At 46.4% G+C, this 17,988-nt stretch overlaps 1 protein-coding gene across 1 annotated transcript in view; it reads left to right on the plus strand.

Moving 5' to 3' along the window:
- The window catches only part of LOC139538231 (UDP-glucuronic acid decarboxylase 1-like), a 71,265-nt gene that overhangs the window by 36,097 nt on the left and 17,180 nt on the right, over window positions 1-17,988 (plus strand). The window contains exons 5-6 of the mRNA XM_071340086.1: window positions 9,040-9,159; window positions 9,469-9,511. Of these exons, the coding sequence (XP_071196187.1) occupies window positions 9,040-9,159; window positions 9,469-9,511 (163 nt within the window). The remainder of the gene's footprint in view (window positions 1-9,039; window positions 9,160-9,468; window positions 9,512-17,988) is intronic.

Below are 17,988 nucleotides of genomic sequence, written 5' to 3' on the forward strand. Positions count from 1 at the left end.
TAAAGACTCTGTTACTATTACGTCGCTTTTGGGTCCTCATTCATCAGCATAACAGAAGAATCCGACCAAGATGGACCCAGCGACTATGGATTCTCTCAACACTGCCGTCGAGTTCCAGGGAGCAATGCTCGGCAGACACGAGCAGGAATTGTTTGCTGCTCGTCATGCCGTTGAGACCCTGGCCGCTCAGGTCTCCGATCTCTCTGGACAGTTTCAGAGTCTTCATCTCGTGCCACCAGCTACTTCCTGGTCTTCCGAGTCTCCGGAACCTAGGGTTAATAACCCACCATGTTACTCTGGGCAGCCCACTGAGTGTCGCTCCTTTCTCACCCAGTGTGATATTGTGTTCTCTCTCCAGCCCAACACGTACTCAAGAGAGAGAGCTCGGATCGCTTACGTCATATCACTCCTTACTGGTCGGGCTCGGGAGTGGGGCACAGCTATCTGGGAGGCAAGGGCTGAGTGTTCTAACGATTATCAGAACTTTAAAGAGGAGATGATACGGGTTTTTGATCGTTCAGTTTTTGGGAAGGAGGCTTCCAGGGCCCTGGCTTCCCTATGTCAAGGTGATCGATCCATAACGGATTACTCTATAGAGTTTCGCACTCTTGCTGCCTCCAGTGACTGGAACGAGCCGGCGTTGCTCGCTCGTTTTCTGGAGGGACTTCACGCTGAGGTTAAGGATGAGATTCTCTCCCGGGAGGTTCCTTCCAGCGTGGACTCTTTGATTGCACTCGCCATCCGCATAGAACGACGGGTAGATCTTCGTCACCGAGCTCGTGGAAGAGAGCTCGCGTTAACGGTGTTTCCCCTCTCCGCATCTCAACCATCTCCTCCCACCGGCTCAGAGACTGAGCCCATGCAGCTGGGAGGTATTCGCATCTCGACTAAGGAGAGGGAACGGAGAATCACCAACCGCCTTTGTCTCTATTGCGGTTCTGCTGGACATTTTGTCATGTCATGTCCAGTAAAAGCCAGAGCTCATCAGTAAGCGGAGGGCTACTGGTGAGCGCTACTACTCAGGTCTCTCCATCAAGATCCTGTACTACCTTGTCGGTCCATCTACGCTGGACCGGTTCGGCTGCTTCCTGCAGTGCCTTGATAGACTCTGGGGCTGAGGGTTGTTTTATGGACGAAGCATGGGCTCGGAAACATGACATTCCTCTCAGACAGTTAGGGAAGCCCACGCCCATGTTCGCCTTAGATGGTAGTCTTCTCCCCAGTATCAGATGTGAGACACTACCTTTAACCCTCACAGTATCTGGTAACCACAGTGAGACCATTTCCTTTTTGATTTTTCGTTCACCTTTTACACCTGTTGTTTTGGGTCATCCCTGGCTAGTATGTCATAATCCTTCTATTAATTGGTCTAGTAATTCTATCCTATCCTGGAACGTTTCTTGTCATGTGAAGTGTTTAATGTCTGCTATCCCTCCTGTGTCTTCTGTCCCCTCTACTCAGGAGGAACCTGGTGATTTGACAGGAGTGCCGGAGGAATATCATGATCTGCGCACGGTCTTCAGTCGGTCCAGAGCCAGCTCCCTTCCTCCTCACCGGTCGTATGATTGTTGTATTGATCTCCTTCCGGGGACCACTCCCCCTCGGGGTAGACTATACTCTCTGTCGGCTCCCGAACGTAAGGCTCTCGAGGATTATCTGTCTGTTTCTCTCGACGCCGGTACCGTGGTGCCTTCTTCCTCTCCCGCCGGAGCGGGATTTTTCTTTGTTAAGAAGAAGGACGGTACTCTGCGCCCCTGCGTGGATTATCGAGGGCTGAATGACATAACGGTTAAGAATCGTTATCCGCTTCCCCTTATGTCGTCAGCCTTCGAGATTTTGCAGGGAGCCAGGTTCTTTACTAAGTTGGACCTTCGTAACGCTTACCATCTCGTACGCATCAGAGAGGGGGACGAGTGGAAAACGGCGTTTAACACTCCGTTAGGGCATTTTGAATACCGGGTTCTGCCGTTCGGTCTCGCTAATGCTCCAGCTGTCTTTCAGGCATTAGTTAATGATGTACTGAGAGACATGCTGAACATTTTTGTTTTCGTTTACCTTGACGATATCCTGATTTTTTCACCGTCACTCGAGATTCATGTTCAGCACGTTCGACGTGTACTCCAGCGCCTTTTAGAGAATTGTCTCTACGTGAAGGCTGAGAAGTGCGCCTTTCATGTCTCCTCTGTCACATTTCTCGGTTCTGTGAGAGCCGCCAATAAACGTAGGATTAGGAGTCCTAGGTATTGTCGCGGTCAGAGAGTGTGGCTTTCCACTCGTAACCTTCCCCTTACGACAGCTTCTCGCAAGTTGACTCCGCGGTTCATTGGTCCGTTCCGTGTCTCTCAGGTCGTCAATCCTGTCGCTGTGCGACTGCTTCTTCCGCGACATCTTCGTCGCGTCCACCCTGTCTTCCATGTCTCTTGTGTCAAGCCTTTTCTTCGCGCCCCCGTTCGTCTTCCCTCCCCCGTCCTTGTCGAGGGCGCTCCTATTTACAAGGTACGGAAGATCATGGACATGCGTTCTCGGGGACGTGGTCACCAGTACTTAGTGGATTGGGAGGGTTACGGTCCTGAGGAGAGGAGTTGGGTTCCATCTCGGGACGTGCTGGACCGTTCGTTGATTGATGATTTCCTTCGTTGCCGCCAGGGTTCCTCCTCGAGTGCGCCAGGAGGCGCTCGGTGAGTGGGGGGGTACTGTCATGTTTTGTCTTTGATCTTCATGTCTTGTCCCTGTGCTTCCCTCTGCTGGTCTTATTAGGTTCTTTCCCTCTTTCTCTCTCTCTCTCTCCTCCTCCCTCTCTCCCTCTCCCGCTCTCTCTCTCTATCGTTCCGTTCCTGCTCCCAGCTGTTTCTCATTCTCCTAACGACCTCATTTACTCTTTCACACCTGTCCCCTATTTTGCCCTCTGATTAGAGTCCCTATTTCTCCCTCTGTTTTCCGCTTCTGTCCTGGTCGGATTCTTGTTTGATGTTTGCTGTTCCTGTGTCCTTGTTCCGCCCTGTCGTGTTTTTGCCTTCTTCAGATGCTGCGTGTGAGCAGGTGTCTATGTCAGCTACGGCCTGTGCCTTCCTGAAGCGACCTGCAGTCTGTGGTCGCGTCTCCTGTCGTTCCTCTCTACTGACGAGAGGATTTCAGTTTCCTGTTTTGGATTTACCTTTGATATATCCAGGAGAATCATTGTTTGTTTGATACTGGAATAAAGACTCTGTTACTATTACGTCGCTTTTGGGTCCTCATTCATCAGCATAACAGATCTATCCATCCATTAGATTAGGTCAGTATTTTAAATGCAGGGATAGTTTGAGATTGTGGGCCATTGGGGTGTCCAATGCCGGTCCTGAAGAGCTACTGAATGTTGTTTTAACCCAGGACTGGTGTGTTAGTGTTGGGATGGCGCAAAGCCCTGCAGTAGACCTAACTCTCCAAACCTGACTGAGAAATCATCCAGCACACAGAACGGGACTGACTATTCTTGTTTTGACAGTACCTGTATGTGTGTTCAATGTGTATGTGTTTGTGTTTGTGTGAGAGAAGTCGTTTTGTCTGTTTGCTCACCAGAGGGGTATTCCAGAAAGCTTAATTAGTAATTTTTCCAGAACTCTGGCTCCAGAAAGAGAGCCTGATCATAGCAGCAAATAAATACGGGACATCTCCGCCGATCAGATGATTTTTTGTCACTATGGCCTGTCCTTTCTTGGAAAATCCACTTGACATCAGAACATTCATTGCTTGCCTTGCTTTACAAAGGGAACAAATTATTGGACTTCGAATACATCCTTTAGATCATTCAGAATTGAAAAAAAACATTACGTTATCGTTTTTCCGCACAATCACTCATGTATCTGGTCAATTTACTCAAAGCATATACAGTGCCTTCGGAAAGTTTTCAGACCCCTTGACTTTTTCCACATTTTGTTACATTACAGCCTTATTCTAAAATGGATTAAATAAATAAAAAATCTCAGAAATCTACACACAATACCCCATAATGACTAAGCAAAAACAGAAATACTGTATTTACACAAGTATTTAGACCCTTCGCAACGAGACTCGAAATTGAGCTCAGGTGCATCCTGTTTCCATTGATCATCCTTGAGATTTTTCTACAACTTGGAGTTCACCTGTGGTAAAGTCAATTGATTGGACATGATTTGGAAAGGCACACACCTGCCTGTATAAGGTCCCACAGTTGACAGTGCATGTCAGAGCAAAAACCAAGTCATGAGGTCGAAAGCAATTGTCCGTAGAGCTCTGAGACAGGATTGTGTCGAGGCACAGATCTGGGGAAGGGTACCAAAAAATTCCTGCAGCATTGAAGGTCCCCCAGAACACAGTGGCCTCCATCATTCTTGAATGGAAGAAGTTTTGAAACACCAAGACTCTTCCTGGAGCTGACCGCCCAGGCAAACTGAGCAATCAGGGGAGAAGGGCCTTGGTCAGGGAGGTGACCAACAATCCGATGGTCTCTCTGACAGAGTGCTAGAGTTCCTCTGTGGAGATGAGAGAACCTTCCAGAAGGACAACCATCTCTGCAGCTCTCCACCAATCAGGCCTTTATTGTAGAGTGGCCAGACGGAAGCCACTCCTCAGTAAAAGGCACAAGACAGCTCGCTTGCGGTTTGCCAAAAGTCACCAAAAGACTCTCAGACCATGGTGGTGACAGCAGCATGCTGTGGGGATGTTTTTCAGCGACAGGTACTGAGAGACTAGTCAGGATTGAGGGAAAGATGAACGGAGCAAAGTACAGAGAGGTCCTTGATGAAAGCCTGCTCCAGAGTGCTCAGGACCTCCGGCTGGGGCGAAGGTTCACCTTATAACGGGATAACGACCCTAAGCACACAGCCAAGACAACGCAGGTGTGGCTTCGGGACAAGCCTCTGAATGTCCTTGAGTTGCCCAGCCGGAGCCCTTGAACCCGATCGAACATCTCTGAAGAGACCTGAAAATAGCTGTGCAGCAACTCTCCTCATCCAACCTAACAGAGACTTCCCAAATACAGGTGTGCCAAGCGTCATACCCAAAAAGACTCGAGGCTGTAATCACTGCCAAAGGTGCTTCAACAAACTACTGAGTAAAGGGTCTGAATGCTTATGTAAATGTGATCTTTCAGTTTTTTTTATATAAATTAGCAAACATTTCTAAAAGCCAGTTTTTGCTTTGTCATTATGGGGTATTGTGTGTAGATTGAGGAAATATATTTTTTATACATTTTAGAATAAGGCTGTAACATTACTTAATGTGAAAGTCAAGGGGTCTGAATACTTTCCGAAGGCACTGTATAGCAAACGTATTCCCAGTGCAGTTTCGCTTTGACTGCTATACAAACTCTGTGTATTGCTTTGCAATTTTATTTTGCCACTGGAAGTTTCCTGTACAGTGTGTAGAGCGATAAGAAGAGTCTGCCTCGCGTTGAAGAGATTTTTTTTATGTCTGTTGCATTTCCTGGCCATCAAGCTGTCCATATAATCAAGGAGGACTTTTACAGAATTGCAGGTACAGTAGGCTGCGGTCAATGGAATTCCAACAATGCTTTTCTCATCTCAAATGTATAAATCTAGGTAACATGATAAAGATTTTTCAAACGTCATTCAAAGACCCTCTGGAGCAAATGAAGGAGACTACGTGAATAGAAAATATTTCCACAGCATAAACAAACAGGTAGCTATTGAATACTTTCACCAAACCAAATCATTTTCAGAAACAGTCATTCAATTCTTCCTTTTTTTTGTCAGATGATCTGTCACGCCCTGACTTTAGTTATATTTGTTTTCTTAATTTTTTGGTTAGGTCAGGGTGTGACAAGGGTGGTTTGTTTAGTTTTTGTATTGTCTAGGGTTTTTGTCTTGTCTAGGGTTTTTGTTTATCTATGGGGATTTTGTATGGTCTAGGGGTATGTAGGTTTATGGTGGCCTGAATTGGTTCCCAATCAGAGACAGCTGTTTCTCATTGTCTCTGATTGGGGAGCCTAATTAGGTTGCCATTTTCCACCTGTGTTTTGTGGATAGTTGTTTTCTGTTTTGTGTTGCTGCACCTTACAGGACTGTTTTGTTTTCATTTCACTCTCTTTGTTATTTTTGTTTAGTGTTTCTGTTTTAATAAAATAACATGAACACTTGCCACGCTGCGCTTTGGTCCGATGACTTCATCCGAAGACGAATATCGTTACAGAACTACCCACCACCAACGGACCAAGCAGCGTGGTAACGAAGAGCAGAGGGTTCAGGACTCCTGGACTTGGGAGGAGATATTGGACGGTAAGGGACCCTGGAGACAGGCTGGGGAATATCGCCGTCTGAAAAAAGAGCTGGAGGCAGCTATAGCTGAGAGGCGGCGATATGAGGCAAGGCAGCGCAGCAGGCACGAGAGGCAGCCCAAAAAAACATTTGGGGGGGGACACACGGGGGGATTGGCGGAGTCAGGCGATAGACCTGAGCCAACTCCCCGTGCTTACCGGAAGCAGCGTGGTACTGGTCAGGCACCGTGTTATGCGGTGAAGTGCACGGTGTCACCAGTGCGCGCTCATAGCCCGGAGCGCTATAGGCCAGCCCCCCGCAAGTGCCATGCGAGAGTGGGCATCCAGCCAGGGCGGATTGTGCCAGCTCAGCGTGTTTGGTCTCCGGTGCCCCGTTTCGGCCCAGGGTATCCTGCACCGGCTCTGCGTACTGTGTCTCCGGGGCGCTGGGAGGGTGCTGTTCGTCCTATGCCTGCGCTCCGCCCGTGCCGGGCTAAAGTGGGCATTGAGCCTAATGGAGAGGTGCGAGCGGTAAGCACCAGATCTCCAGTGCTCCCCCACAGCCCGGTTCGACCTGTGCCTGCACTCTGGAGGGGCCGGGCTAAAGTGGGCATTCAGCCTGGAGGAGTGGTGCCAAGGCTGCGCACCAGAGCTCCAGTGCTCCCCCACATCCCGGTTTATCCGGTGCCTCCTCTACGCACCAGGCCTCCTGTAGGTCTCCCCAGCCTGGTGGGTCCTGTGGAAGCCCCACGCACCAGGCTGTCTCTGCGTCTCCTCCCTCCAGAGTCTTCCTCCAGTCCGGACCCTCAAGCGACGCCCTCCTGTCCGGAGCTGCCAGAGTCGCCCTCCTGTCCGGAGCTGCCAGAGTCGCCCTCCTGTCCGGAGCTGCCAGAGTCGCCCTCCTGTCCGGAGCTGCCAGAGTCGCCCTCCTGTCCGGAGCTGCCAGAGTCGCCCTCCTGTCCGGAGCTGCCAGAGTCGCCCTCCTGTCCGGAGCTGCCAGAGTCGCCCTCCTGTCCGGAGCTGCCAGAGTCGCCCTCCTGTACGGAGCAGTCCGGGGTCAGCGGCGAGGGTCCCCGCTCCAGAGGTGCCACCTAAGTGGGCCAAGACTAAGGTGGAGCGGGGGAGCGGGTGGAGCGCCAGAGCCGCCACCGCGGATAAATGCCCACCCAGACCCTTCCCTATATCTTTAGGTTTTGCGGCCAGAGTCCGCACCCTTGGGGGGGGGGGGGGGGTACTGTCATGCCCTGACTTTAGTTATATTTGTTTTCTTTATTTTTTGGTTAGGTCAGGGTGTGACAAGGGTGGTTTGTTTCGTTTTTGTATTGTCTAGGGGTTTTTGTTCTGTCTAGGGTTTTTGTTTATCTATGGGGATTTTGTATGGTCTAGGGGTATGTAGGTTTATGGTGGTTTCTCGTTGTCTCTGATTGGGGAGCCTATTTAGGTTGCCATTTTCCACCTGTGTTTTGTGGGTAGTTGTTTTCTTTTTTGTGTTGCAGCACCTTTCAGGACTGTTTCGTTTTTGTTTCACTCTCTTTGTTATTTTTGTTTAGTGTTTCTGTTTTAATAAAATAACATGAACACTTGCCACGCTGCGCTTTGGTCTGATGACTACTCTTCATCCGAAGACGAATATCGTTACATGATCTGTGACTTCTATGGGTTTACAACTTAACAGAGAACACATTGTTGCCCATGTTGTCATGAAAAGCACTATGAATTCAATAAATTATTATTAATCCTACATAGGCTATAGAATGGGCCTACCACTGCAATTGTGACATAGGCTACAACAACTTCCATATTAGGCCATAGCCTTGACACTTAATATCACCAGGGTTGCAATAAAAGTGCTCTATAAAGTGAACGTGTTGTTACTAATCAGCCATGTGTGTGAGCTAGGCCTATTAGATATTGGAATTGTGTCACTTCACTTGGCCAAGTTCTCTCTGCAATTTTCTGCCAGGCTCCATCTCTGTTTTTTTCAACGGTGGATGTATTACTTTTTGTTGGGTAAATATGTGAACATATTCGTTGTGTTGTTTCAGTTGTTTCTTGTTCTAGACTTGTGAAATATTGGGCTCTGTCTTTTAACTCCATATCTATCGTTTTTTCTGTCATCGACATGAGGACTTTTTCAATGTTAGTTGACAGGTCAACCAATCTGCGCTTTGCTTAGCCTATTAACTTAATCGAGAAGCAGCCGCTCTGGAGCCAAGAAATCCTGGACTCCCTCATCTGGTGAAGACAAGACGGATATGTTCAGGAAATCCTGAATTTGTTCAACCATCTTTCTGGAATACCCCATCTGGTGTCCTATGGAGCTGTGTGTGTGTACCAGCGCTCGTCCAATCCCAACAGTCGATGGGGCTTTGTGTAATTGTTGCTAATCCCTCCATCACCAGAATATGATGTTCTCTGTTTACGTATATTAATTACTCTGGTGTACAGATCACAATAGACTTTGCATCAGATGGCGAACAACAGATTCTGGAGGAAATCCTGTGAAGACATGTTTTTTCTATTGACTTTGAAAACAAATGCCAAATGGCGCCAGCATGTTAGATCTGTAAAACAAATGTTTTCCCAATGGTTGTTTTGGATGCAGTACCGGGTCCAGCGTGTTTGGGTGGAACCCCACCCTCCAAAAATGTTTTCTAGAAAGTGACATATCTGTCACGGCTGTCGTAAGAACGGGACCAAGGCGCAGCGGATGTTGAGTTCCACATATTTAATTCAAAGAGAAACATAAACAAAACAAATGTGTACTTCTATTCTCACCCCTCTATTTCCTCTCCCTGTGCCCACAGGAAGGAGTGGAGGTGAGGGAGCAACGCATCTTTAACACCTTTGGCTCCCGGATGCACATGAACGATGGCCGCGTGGTCAGCAACTTCATACTGCAGGCTCTACAGGGAGAGGCCCTCACCGTACGTCCACTACTACTAGCACTGTTACTATCTCTCTCACTCGATCACTCTCTCACTCTCACTTTTCCTCTCTCGCTACTGTTCCCTCACCAATATTTCTACTCTCACACTCTCTACCCCTTTTAGTGTTACTATCACTCTCAACAACTCGCTCACTCTCACTCATTTTCTGGGCAGTCTGACAGATGGACAGACTGACTTGAATCTCTCTCCCTCCCTCTATGATTCAGCATCTACCACTTTTCTCTGCACATGGTGTACATGGCAATTACATTCTTATTAAGTTTCATTTCACCTTATTTTTTATAGGTGTATGGTAGCGGATCCCAGACGGGGGCTTTCCAGTATGTGAGGTAAGCCTGACTGAACACACTTCACACCATGCCTTGGTTCATGTGTATTATTTTTTGTGTATTTCCATTGGAAGTAGGGTTCTTGAAAGTATTTTCAATAATTTCCTATAAGTAGCCTACTATTTGCAAGTATTTTCAAATACTTATTTCAAATACAGTACCTGAGTTAAATGCATGGGAGTGTATTTGAGTCAGTATATTTTAGTATTTTCAGATACATGCCAATACTTTCCAACTATATTTCCACATACACTACATTCCAATATTCAACTACTTGTCTTTTCAAATGAAAAATATCTGAATACGTCGAAATGTATGTTAAAGTAATTTAAATATTTTAAATAGTATTTGAACGCTTCACACACACACATTGTTCATCTTTAATTTGCTCTCCGTTTTTGCTCTCCGTTTGTGTCTGTGAATCTCTGCATGCTGTTTCTGTGAAAGTCTCTGACAGTAGCTTAAAGGGCACTTTCTCTTGAAGAAACAAAATGTTGCTCAGTGGAAAGGGTGTTTGTCTCTAAGGAGAAAATTGTGGCAGTATGTGTTAGTGTTATTTTATTATGTGCTCTATAGGCCCAGACCTTTAAACATGCTCTCTCCTCTAAGGAATTGTTGGATAACCATGGAGGAAATCATCCCCAAGCTTTTGATGGGCTTAATAATGCTTTCCAAGAATTAAGTTCAAGGTATTTCTAACGCAGACTCGGCCTTGGGTGGAGGGGCGTAGGGGTCTGGATATATCGACGTAGTAACACTCGCAAGAATCTGGAGGCAATGGACATGCGGCTGGCTGGTCATGTGAGCTCTGGCCACGAGTGTTTGGTGGGTAGAAAACAAGTTAGATTTGCTTTACTTCCAAAGGGGATGGAATACAATACTAACACCCCCTCTATCTCTCTCTTTTCATCACAAATACACCGCCTCATCCAAATCCTCAGTCTTCAAAGAGGTTTTGGCGATTGCTGTGCTTGTGTGTGAGAATGATTTTTGGGGGATAATTTAATCCGGCCTGCTTTCATCGACAGTGCCATCTGATCATCTCACAACACACACACACATGCTGCACTGTAGAAAGGGAGCGATCAGAGGCAGATGGGTATTTGAAGCTCTCCTATCTCCTCCGAGCAAACATTAACTGGAACCTGAATGGCTTTAATTAGGCTTGCATAAACAGTGGGGGAGCCAGGACCTTCAAGTGACCTCTCTTCTAAGTTTCCTCCTCTCTCATCCACTTCTTATGACTTAGCCAGACTTTGCTAAATGACTTCCATAGTCTGTGAATCAGCACATTTTGTGGATTTGGTCGAAACCAACCAAAACTCAAATCTACCCTCCCCTCCCTACCCTCTGAGTTCCATTCACAGGCCAAGACACAGGTTGATATTTTATTCCTCTAAAAGAACACAGGAACTGCACTAAGTAGCCTTAAACATTTTTTTTTAAAGGGACGCAGCAATTGTTCAAAAGGTGTTATTGAATAAAATGTTACCCTCAAAGTCAGTCATGTTCCATCTTTTGGAAAAGCATGCTATTGTAACCCACCGTTACTACACATGACTGACTTACCTCACAAACCTACCTCATTTTACCACAGACTTACCTCATACACTTACCACAGACTTACCACATACACATAATTCACAGACCTACCTCATAAACATACCTCACAGACTTACCCCACACAGACATACACTATAAACTCAGATAAAAATAAACGTCCCTTTTTCAGGACCCTGTCTTTCAAAGATAATTCTTAAAAATCCAAATAACTTCACAGATATTCATTGTAAAAGGTTTAAACACGGTTTCCCATGCTTGTTCAATGAACCATAAACAATTAATGAACATGCACCTGTGGAACGGTCGTTAAGACACTAACAGCTTACAGACGGTAGGCAATTAAGGTCACATTTATGAAAACTTAGGACACTAAAGAGGCCTTTCTACTGACTCTGAAAAATACCAAAGAAAGATGCCCAGGGTCCCTGCTCATCTGCGTGAACGTGCCTTAGGCATGCTGCAAGGAGGCATGAGGACTGCAGATGTGGCCAGGGCAATAAATTGCAATGTCCGTACTGTGAGACACCTAAGACAGCGCTACAGGGAGGCAGGAAGGACAGCTGATCGTCCTCGCAGTGGCAGACCACGTGTAACAACACCTGCACAGGATCGGTACATCCGAACATCACACCTGCGGGACAGGTACACGATGGCAACAACAACTGCCCGAGTTACACCAGGAACACACAATCCCTCCATCAGTGCTCAGACTGTCCGCAATAGGCTGAGAGAGGCTGGACTGAGGGCTTGTAGGCCTGTTGTAAGGCAGGTCCTCACCAAACATCACCGGCAACAACGTCGTCTATGGGCACAAACCCACCGTCGCTGGACCAGACAGGACTGGCTAAAAGTGCTCTTCACTGACGAGTGGCGGTTTTGTCTCAGCAGGGGTGATGGTCGGATTCGCGTTTATCGTCGAAGGAATAAGCTTTACACCGAGGCCTGTACTCTGGAGCGTGATCAATTTGAAGGTGGAGGGTCCTTCATGGTCCGGGGTGGTGTGTCACAGCATCATCGGACTGAGCTTGTTGTCATTGCAGGCAATCTCAACGCTGTGCGTTACAGGGAAGACATCCTCCTCCCTCATGTGGTACCCTTCCTGCAGGTTCATCCTGACGTAACCCTCCAGCATGACAATGCCACCAGTCATACTGCTCGTTCTGTACGTGATTTCCTGCAAGACAGGAATGTCAGTGTTCTGCCATGGCCAGTGAAGAGCCTGGATCTCAATCCCATTGAGCACGTCTGGGACCTGTTGGATCGGAGAGTGAGGGCTAGGGCCATTCCCCCCAGAAATGTCCAGGAACTTGCAGGTGCCTTGGTGGAAGAGTGGGGTAACATCTCACAGCAAGAACTGGCAAATCTGGTGCAGTCCATGAGGAGGAGATGCACTGCAGTACTTAATGCAGCTGGTGGCCACACCAGATACTGACTGTTACTTTTAATTTTGACCCCCCCTTTGTTCAGGGACACATTATTCAATTTCTGTTAGTCACATGTCTGTGGAACATGTTCAGTTTATGTCTCAGTTGTTGAATCTTGTTATGTTCATACAAATATTTACACATGTGAGAGGATGTTTATTTTTTTGTAGAGTTTATTTACAAAAGTATGTGGACACCCCTTCAAATTAGTGTGTTCGGCTAATACAGCCACACCCGTTGTTGACAGGGGTATTAAATCGAGCACACAGCCATGTAATCTCCATAGACAATCATTGGCAGTAGAATGGCCTTACTGAAGAGCCCAGTGACTTTCAACGTGGCACCATCATAGGATACCACCTTTCCAACAAGTAAGTTCATCAAATTTCTGCCCTACTTGAGCTGCCCCGTTCAACTGTACTGTGCTGTTATTGTGAAGTGGAAATGTCTAGGAGCAACAACGGCTCAGCCACGAAGTGGTAGGCCACACAAGCTCACAGAACGGGACCGACGAGTGTTGAAGCGCGTAGCGCGTAACAGCTGTCTGTCCTCGGCTACAACGCTCACTACCGCATTCCAAACTGCCTCTGTAAGCCACGTCAACAGATGAACTGTTCGTAGGGAGCTTCAATGGGTTTCCATGGCCGACCAGCTGCACACAAGCCTAAGATCACCATGCGCAATGCCAAGCGTCGGCTGGAGTGGTGTAAAGCTCACCACCATTGGACTCTGGAGCAGTGGAAACGCTTTCTCTTGAGTGATGAATCACTCTTCACCATCTGGCAGTCCGACTGACGAATCTGGGTTTGGCGGATGCCAGGAGAACGCTATTTGCGCCAATGGTCCACCCACACAGACAGCATGGTGAAGAAGGCGCAACAGCACCTCTTCAACCTCAGGAGGCTGAAGAAATTTGGCTTGTCACCAAAAACACTCACAAACTTTTACAGATGCACAATCGAGAGCATCCTGTCGGGCTGTATCACCGCCTGGTACAGCAACTGCTCCGCCCACAACCGTAAGGCTCTCCAGAGGGTAGTGAGGTCTGCACAACGCATCACTGGGTGCAAACTACTTGCCCTCCAGGACACCTACACTACCCGATGTCACAGGAAGGCCAAAAAAAATCATCAATGACAACAACCACCCGAGCCACTGCCTGTTCACCCCACTATCATCCAGAAGGCGAGGTCAGTACAGGTGCATCAAAACTGGGACCAAGAGACTGAAAAACAGCTTCTATCTCAAGGCCATCAGACTGTTAAACAGCCATCACTGACATAGAATGGCTGCTGCCAACATACTGACTCAAATCTCTAGCCACTTTAATAATTAAAAATTGGATTTAATTAATGTATCACTAGTCACTTTAAACAATGCCACTTTATATAATGTTTACATACCCTACATTACTCATCTCATATGTATATACTGTACTCTATACCATCTACTGCATCTTGCCTATGCCGTTCGGCCATCGCTCATCCTTATATTTATATGTACATATTCTTATTCATTCCTTTGTTGTTGTGAAATTGTTAGATTACTTGTTAGATATTACTGCATGGTCGGAACTAGAAGCACAAGCATTTCGCTACACTCGCATCTGCTAACCATGTGTATGTGACCAATAAAATTTGATTTGATTTGCATAGTGCCAACTGTAAAGTTTGTTGAAGGAGGAATAATGGTCTGGGGCTGTTTTTCATGGTTCGGGCTAGGCGCCTTAGTTATAGTGAAGAGAAATCTTAACGCAACAGCATACAATGACATTGCAGACTATTCTGTGGTTCCAACTTTGTGGCAACAGTTTGGGGAAGGCCCTTTCCTGTTTCAGCATGACAATGCCCCTGTGCACAAAGCAAGGTCCATACAGAAATGTTTTGTTGAGATCGGTGTGGAAGAACTTGACTGGCCTGCACAGAACCCTGACCTCAACCCCATCGAACACCTTTCGGGATGAACGGCTACCTCCTCTCTGTCTAGCAGTATGTCAAGACAGCAGACTTCTCATCACTTTCCAGGATGCATTTCACCCACACGGCCGAGGCCTCAGAGGGCCAGAGGGAGACAACGACAACTCCGATACTTTAGCACCTGACAGAGCTGATTCGGTTGAGGTGATGTCACTCATATCTCTTCTCAGTGGAACAATTGGCACCCTGAGGAATTGAGGGGGAGATGTGGAACTTTTTATATGATTGTGTCAAGTGGCGGGTGGAATGAGCACTCTTTTTCTCATGGAACACTTTCTTTTATTTATTTTTGTGAACTGTCTCTGTCTCTCCTTTCTCTAGTCTGCTGCTAAGTTTGAGTACTGTCTTGCTGCTTTAAGGCCAGTTTTTCTTGCAGGAGGTGCAGTAAACTAAAGAGTGAGTTTACAGTGTAATCCATGAATGTTGTCTTGCCCTCTAGCCCTGCTTAGTTTAACTGTGATCTGTGGGAAAAGGTTTTCTCTTCAATACAGGTGCTTACAGCATTGTCTGTGTATTTCATCAATGAACCCGAAGGTATTCATCTGTTGAAGCGTTTTTTGGTTTAATCTGAATTCATGCCTCCAGCGTAGTTCTGTTATTATTTTGTCTTTATTTATAGGGCCTCAGTCTCTCGATTAATTACAACTGCCCTGTAGGAAACAATTTGAATAATAACACAGGAGCGTTTTGATAATTCTTTTTGCATCATTTCTTTCTTCGTTGGAATCTGTTTTATTTTGCCAATTTGGTGTTTTGCTCAGTACAAACTTCCAGACACAATCGCACAGAAAAAAAACTTGATTTTGTCAGCGAGCTCTCAAGCTTTAGTGTGGTAATGGCGAAAGAATATACGAGATAGTAGGAGTTTAAACAAGGCTGCTCCAAAAGGAAGATAATAATCCAAACAAAATAAAAGGAGAGACAAATACATTTAGTTGGAAATAGAATAAGTGGGCATGTCTTGGTACGTCTTCATTCAAACTAACAGCAAAATTATTCAGCAGTTAGGCTTGGGCTTGTGACAGAGGATTAGTATGAGGGATTTAGAATATTTCTCTCTGAGGTCATTTAGTTTGGAGGACATGACAGAACAAGTGATCCAGACTTTTCTACCCTGTCCTCTTTGGTAAACTGATGTGTCATCTTGTGGAGGTGGATGATGTTGAGAGGGAGGAAGCGACAATGCCTTTCCCTCGCTCTTTTCTGGTAAAAGAACGAAGAAAGAAAGAACAACTGTAGAGAAAAAGGTCTATAATGATGGATGGCTGATAAGGGAGCCAGTTGTATCCTCTTCCCAGTAGGAGCATAGTGGTTGTTAGTGACTCAGCCTGGTGAACTTCAGTGGCATTAACACAAAGGCCACTACACTACATTTCAGTGGCCAAGACACACACGTGCAAGCAGACGCACGCACAGACGGACTCACTCACACGCTCACTCTCATGCTTCCAGGCACGGGCACACACTCTCTTGCGCACAAACACACACGCACACAGGCACACTAGACCCTGTCTCTGCAGCTAGCCCAACCTTGTCTTTGAAGTCATTTAGAAATTGATTGTAGATCAATGTGCACAAGCAGTAAGTTAAACACGTTGTAATGTAGGTGACTCTAGATTCAATCCAATTGTTTTATCATGTTAGACTCTTCTTTAAAACCTGTTTGTGAGAACAACACCGGAGGCACTCAGCATTAGCAATAGGGCTGGGAATTGCCAGGGACCTCACGATACGATATTATCATGATACTTAGGTGCCGATACGGTATGTATTGCGATTCTCACAATTCTATATGTATTGCGTTTGGATACTGTGATTTTACTGCGACTCGATGTTCCAAACATGTTGTTCAGCATACGTCTGCTGCAGTTGGATGAGAAAACGAGTTCTGATCTGTCATGGAAATAAAAGCGCTGAAAACAAATTGTCTCTCTATTTAAGAAGATATCGTAAAAAATAACATCCAGATGTGTAACTGTATAAATGTTTCCCCATTACTAATTCCCAATATCACTTGTAGACTAGGAGACAAACGTAGGGAAGGAGAAATCGACAAAAGTAGATTCTTTAGTGGAGTTTGGTGTACCTGGAGGGGATGCATGGTTTAAGACAGCCTCAAATTCATTCACAATTGATATAATGGGAGTGTTAAAATGTCCGCTGCATTAGGTCTGGTTTTGATCCTCCTTCCGGCTACAAGGTGTGCATATTGTGAGCCTGGTTTCCAGACAGTACTTCTCTTGCCCTGGGATAAATAAGCAGACAAAGGTAAATGTTGTCTTGCTAGATTGTTACTGGCTGGGTTTTTATCTCCCGTCGACAAAGACTGTGTTCCCTGAGTTCTAATTCCACCCAAAGCCTCTTTGGTGCTATAGGGACTAACCACCTACTCGGTGTTCTAACTGACAGACGCGACATGCTGTGTTTGGCCGCTTGTGATATATAAACCTGGTCTTGGGGGCTTACACACACACACACACACACACACACACACACACACACACACACACACACACACACACACACACACACACACACACACACACACACACACACACACACACACACACACACACACACACACACACACACACGTTCACACTTAAACGATTCTGTAGTAGAATACACACGTGTTCTCTCCCTTTCTCTCCCTTTCTCTCTCTCTCTCTCTCTCTCTCTCTCTCTCTCTCTCTCTCTCTATCACACACATTGACATTTATAGAACCGCACATGCAAGCATTCACTCTTCTCATCGTTGTGTTGGATCTCTCTGATGGACGTGTCTGTCTGTATATTATCTGTATGATGTTAGCTTCTCTGTTCCATCCTGTTTTATATCTCTCCGTAGAACTTCACAAACCAGACTAATAACTCTGGCTTTAATGGTGTTCCGTACAACCCTCAGAGGTTGGCAAAGATGTCCACATTAAAGTTGGTTGAAAGCCGTTGTAGTGAGCGCTGCCTTTTTCCCAATGTGTTGGCTGTGAGAGTGAGGGTTTTATTGTGTGTGTGTGTGTGAGAGAGAGCATGCACGTGATTGCACCAGTGGGTTAATGTGTTGGAGTGAGTTTGTGTTAATAGAATGCGAGTCTAGGAGATTAAGAATGTGTTATGGAGTACCGTAATAAACCTCTGACTTGCTTCCCCTCATACTCAGCCCATCCTGTGACTCTTCCGGCATAACAGCCAGTGGACTGCTTTGTTGTTGGACCACTGAAGCCCCAGATACCAGACCCAAACACCAGACCCAGACCTACATAGGCTCTCTGACCCGTGAGAGCTGAGGGGAGGAGAAAATGGCAGCAGCTTAGTTTAAAGAGAATACATGACTCCTGTGGACACACAATAACAAACACAGACTATAATCAGAGATTAGCTGTCTGCGTCTAGACAGAGAGAGAGGCAAACTCCTCAGTATGCTGAAACAGCATCACAGCTCTACCAGGCCTCCTCACACACCACAACAATGTCTCACGCTATGATAAACCGCTGTGCCTGGAGCAGGGAAGGGAG

Source organism: Salvelinus alpinus, chromosome 14, assembly GCF_045679555.1.
Source record: "Salvelinus alpinus chromosome 14, SLU_Salpinus.1, whole genome shotgun sequence".
Lineage (NCBI taxonomy): Eukaryota > Metazoa > Chordata > Actinopteri > Salmoniformes > Salmonidae > Salvelinus > Salvelinus alpinus.